Raw genomic sequence first — 4412 nt, 5'->3', positions numbered from 1 at the left:
TCCCGGTGAGAACATGACCCCCCCCCACCCCCCGTCAGACCCTCCCCCCCCTTAGTCCTGTACTGGTCAGTTAGTGGTGACCTGTCAACTCATGGTACGGTGAAGGACACTGAGTTGGACGTGACAGGAAGTGTGTACGGAGTGATGTGAGGTCAGGGTCGGGTTATGAAGAAGTCACTGAGGAGTCCATCCATAGAGTGCCCCCTTCAGGCAGGGTCAGGCAGTAAAGCTGCACAAGGAGGAAATAGAGACTGTCGTAATGACTGTTGTGTGTGTGTGAGAGTGTGTGTGTGTGTGTGTGTTAATCCTCTTCCACCCCCGATCTCCTAACGATGTCTGTCAGACCGTCTCTCTCACTGCCAGTCTGTAACCTGTGTCTGTGTCTGTCTGTGTCTCAGGGAGAATCTGGCCAGTGACATGTACCTCATCTCCCAGATGGACAGTGACCAGTATGTGCCAATTGTGACGGTGGCCAACCTGGACCACGTCAAGAAGCTCAGCACTGATGTGGAGCTGATTGTAGACATTTTACGATGTGAGTAGAAAGACGGAGGGAACTGAACTAAAATCTCTGATTTTCTCTGTGGACTTTGGTCTGAACTAATATCTCTGATTTTCTCCATGGACGTTGGTCTGAACTAAAATCACTGATTTTCTCCATGGACGTTGGTCTGAACTAAAATCTCTGCTTTTCTCCCTGGCCTTTGGTCTGAACTAAAATCTCTGATTTTCTCTATGGACTTTGGTCTGAACTAATATCTCTGATTTTCTCCATGGCCTTTGGTCTGAACTAATATCTCTGATTTTCTCCATGGACTTTGGTCTGAACTAATATCTCTGATTTTCTCCATGGCCTTTGGTCTGAACTAAAATCTCTGATTTTCTCCATGGACTTTGGTATGAAATAAAATCTCTGATTTTATACATGGAATTTGGTATGAACTAAAATCTCTGATTTTCTCCGTGAACTTTGGTCTGAACTAAAATCTCTGATTTTCTCGTTTTTTGTGTTTTTGTGTCTTTCTCTTTGGTTCTAATGTTTTCCACTTGTTTCAGCTCTGCCGTTGGTCCAGGTGGATGAGAAGGGGGAGAAGGTCCGTCCCAATCAGAACCGCTGCATTGTAATCCTCAGAGAGGTTCCTGAGAGCACACCCATCCAGGTCAGTGACGTAGTGAAGTTGGACACAAACTGATGAACTTGGACTCGTGACCAAAGACTTGGGACTGGACTTGGACTCGTGACCATCTCTGGCCTAAATCATTCATTCAAGTGTGCTTCCTTCTTTGTCCTGCAGGAGGTGGAGGCGCTCTTTAAAGGGGAAAACTTACCCAGGTTCATCAACTGTGAATTTGCCTACAACGACAACTGGTTCATCACCTTCGAGTCCGAGGCAGACGCCCAGCAGGTGAGAACCGCCCTCAGGATCTGAAGCGGAGCTCGTGCTCCTGCTGACCCCTGACCTCACACACGCTGCTGTTGTCTCCTCTGTTTTGTTGAAGGCCTATCAGTATCTGCGCGAGGAGGTGAAGACCTTCCAAGGGAAACCAATAAAGGTGGGCTGAGAGCACGGGGGTCAGCGACCCCGAGAATGACCAGCCTCTGAGCTGTTGTTGTCGTCGTTGTCGTCGTCGTTGTTGTCGTTGTTGTTGTTGTTGTTGTTGTTGGACTGTTCAGTGTGGACTGATTACTGTTGTTGAGGACAACCACTGGACTGAAGTCCAGAAAGAACGTGCTGGTAGAACCCGGTTCCACACTGTCGTTGTTTGTCGTTGAACTTTTCCACTGCTGCGTCTCCATCCTTGTTGCTTTGGTTTCAGGCCAGGATCAAGGCCAAGGCGATCGCCATCAACACTTTCATGCCAAAGAACGGTTACCGTCCGGTGGAGGTGAACCCGTACGCCCAGCAGCGCTTCACCTCCTACTTCATCCCTCCAGTGTACAGCCCGCAGCAGCAGTTCCCTCTGTACAGTCTGATCACGCCACAGGCCTGGTCCACGACCCACAGCTTCATCGACCCCACGCTGGTGAGACTGGGCGGGGGTTGAGGAGAGGAGAACCGCCGCGAGAACGGAGCGGTTTAACGGGACACGTCTGTCTGTTTTCCAGGTCGCCCCGTTTCACAACAACCAGTTCATCAACGGATTCACCACGTCACACGGTTTCAAACCGGCGGCGTCGCCGCTTACCGTCAGACACTACTCACTCAGGAACAGGTGAGTTCCTGCTGCTGATTGGTCAGACGGCCGTTATGTTGTTTGCCCTGGTTTCGTGACCCGTACAGATCATTTCAAGATTGGTCTCCTGTTCTATTTCTCATGCTTTTCTCCTTCACCTCTGAAATGCTCCAGCAGGGGTCACTGTAGCACCGACACCTCCATCAGTGCAGTGGTTCTGACCCTGGTCTAAGTCCTGGTCTTGGACCAGACCTGTGTCAGTCTGTAGAAGGTTCTGGTCCAGAGCAGCAGCTTTAGCTCTTTAGCTCTTTAGCTCTTTAGCTCTTTAGCTCTTTAGCTAACAGCCTGTAACTCCTGCAGGAATCACAGTAAACCTCACCTGAGGCCCGGCGTCCACTCAGCGGCCGACCGCAGCACGGGGCTCCTGGACAGTCCCGGGATTTTTCCCAGCTTTCACAGCGAGAGGCTGAACGGCATCCGGGGCAGTCCGCCCACACGCCTGCCCTCCTCCCAGCCCAGGACCCGGGTCCCCTCCAGCACGCCCTTCCCCCGCAGAGACACGGCCGGTACAGGGAGGCTGACGGAGCCCCAGACCTCGGACTTCTCCCTGGGCCTCGGCCGAGGACGGTACGGAGCTTGGATGTTAACGATCGTACAAGAGTTGTTAATGAATAAAACCTTTTTGCTGCTGACGAGCATTTACGCTGATGATACGCTGCTGCTCAGCAACGCCACCTACCTGTGGAGTTGTAGTGAAATCACCTCTGTTTTTTGTTTTGTTTTTTCTTGTGAAGTTTGAAGTTGAAAATGTTGACTTTTTCTCTTTCCAGGAAAAAAAGGGAAGAAAAGTTTACAGTGAGTATTTCTCTTGTTGTTACTTCTTTACTTCTGTCTGGGTCAAAGGTCAAGGGTCAGCATGCTGACGATGATGAGCAGGAACCTGATGAACCCTGACCTTTGACTGTGTCAGTAGTTTAAATGTAGATTTATTTATTTTTTGTTTTTTTCGTGGTCGTCCTGGATCAGAGGGTGACGCCGCACTCGCCGCCACCTCCCCCCAAACCTCCGTCTCCCAGCTTTGAGCTGGGTCTGTCCAGCTTCCCCCCCCTGCCCGGAGCGGCCGGTCAGCTCAGGACTGACGACGTGTCCGACAGCCGGCTGGTCAGCAGCGTCGTCGCCGCAGCTGCCAAGGAACAGGTGAGAGCGTCACGTGACGTTCACGCCCGTGGTGTTCTCATCAGAGGGTCAAAGGTCACGGTGGGCAGCAGCCATGATGATCATCATGATCTCCTTGTTTTCCAGAATGTTGGATTGGAGTCCGGTTCTGGAGGAGTTCTCTCTCCGCCCGGCCCCACAGAACCTCTTCTGTCCCCCGCCCCCCCGAAGCCCTCGCCAACGTCATCGACCTCCCCCCTGAGCCCAGCCGCCTGCCCACCGCTCAGCCCCGCCCCCTCTGTCCAAGCAGGGTAAGAAACAGCAACCTGTGACAGTGAGAATGGCTTTGTAAACTACCATGGCCTCCAGGGGGCAGTAGAGTCCTTTTTCTTTCCAGTATCAATATATAATATGTTCCAACTCCAGTGGAAAAAAACCAAAAGTTTTGTTTTTGTCAGGGAGGCGAAGGCAACAGAGCTGAAGCAGAAGGAGGCGCTGTCCGTGGAGCGAGTTCCTGGAACTCTTTCCACTGCCAGTAAATCTGTGCAGGTCAACGGCGCCGCCACGGTAAGGGTTGATTTCCTCCTCAGACTGTTTAATCGCACACAGATGAACGTCAACGTCAGGAATAAAAGGAGTGGAGCGTCGATGCTCAGATGTCGCTGAGGTTTCGCGTTTTGATTGGTTTGATTTGATGGACAGAAAGTTCAGAAATGATGAGGGCGAATAAGTAACGGGTTCTGCTTGTTTCCCGCCTTTTGTCATCACTTCCTGTGCAGGAGCTGAGGAAACCGTCGTACGCCGAGATCTGCCAGCGCGTGAAAGACAACCCCGCTTCACAGCCAACGCCGACCAACAAGGAAGCCAAGCCAGCCTGCGGTGCCCCCGCAGGTGAGGAGAGGAAGTGCCCCGATGCCTCCGCCTGTCCCTCGGGTGAAGCCAAGTCCTGCAGGAACCCGACCTCCAGTCGGACGCCCAGAGAGAGCCGCAGAGAGACGGGACGCTGGGCCTCCCCGCCGCCTCCGACGCATCCAGGGAAAAGTCACCACACTCCGCCCAAGTCTCCGCAGTAGAGACCCCCC

The 4412-nt window shown here is 52.5% G+C and overlaps 1 protein-coding gene across 2 annotated transcripts in view; it reads left to right on the top strand.

Annotated features, from left to right (window-relative positions):
* The window catches only part of larp4b (La ribonucleoprotein 4B), a 10912-nt gene extending 6506 nt beyond the window's left edge, over positions 1 to 4406 (top strand). For both annotated transcript variants that reach the window (XM_008335057.3, XM_025066066.1), the window contains 12 exons: positions 399 to 535; positions 1057 to 1160; positions 1296 to 1406; positions 1501 to 1554; positions 1819 to 2025; positions 2108 to 2214; positions 2536 to 2802; positions 3006 to 3030; positions 3202 to 3372; positions 3478 to 3641; positions 3789 to 3897; positions 4110 to 4406. In XM_008335057.3, the coding sequence (XP_008333279.1) occupies positions 399 to 535; positions 1057 to 1160; positions 1296 to 1406; positions 1501 to 1554; positions 1819 to 2025; positions 2108 to 2214; positions 2536 to 2802; positions 3006 to 3030; positions 3202 to 3372; positions 3478 to 3641; positions 3789 to 3897; positions 4110 to 4403 (1750 nt within the window). In that variant the 3' untranslated portion in view covers positions 4404 to 4406. The remainder of the gene's footprint in view (positions 1 to 398; positions 536 to 1056; positions 1161 to 1295; positions 1407 to 1500; positions 1555 to 1818; positions 2026 to 2107; positions 2215 to 2535; positions 2803 to 3005; positions 3031 to 3201; positions 3373 to 3477; positions 3642 to 3788; positions 3898 to 4109) is intronic.
* Positions 4407 to 4412: the final 6 nt, after the last annotated feature.

Source organism: Cynoglossus semilaevis, chromosome 20, assembly GCF_000523025.1.
Source record: "Cynoglossus semilaevis isolate Cse_v1.0 chromosome 20, Cse_v1.0, whole genome shotgun sequence".
Taxonomy (NCBI): Eukaryota; Metazoa; Chordata; class Actinopteri; order Pleuronectiformes; family Cynoglossidae; genus Cynoglossus; species Cynoglossus semilaevis.
Note: the sequence above shows the minus strand (reverse complement) of the source record. Positions and strands in the feature narration are given on the sequence as shown.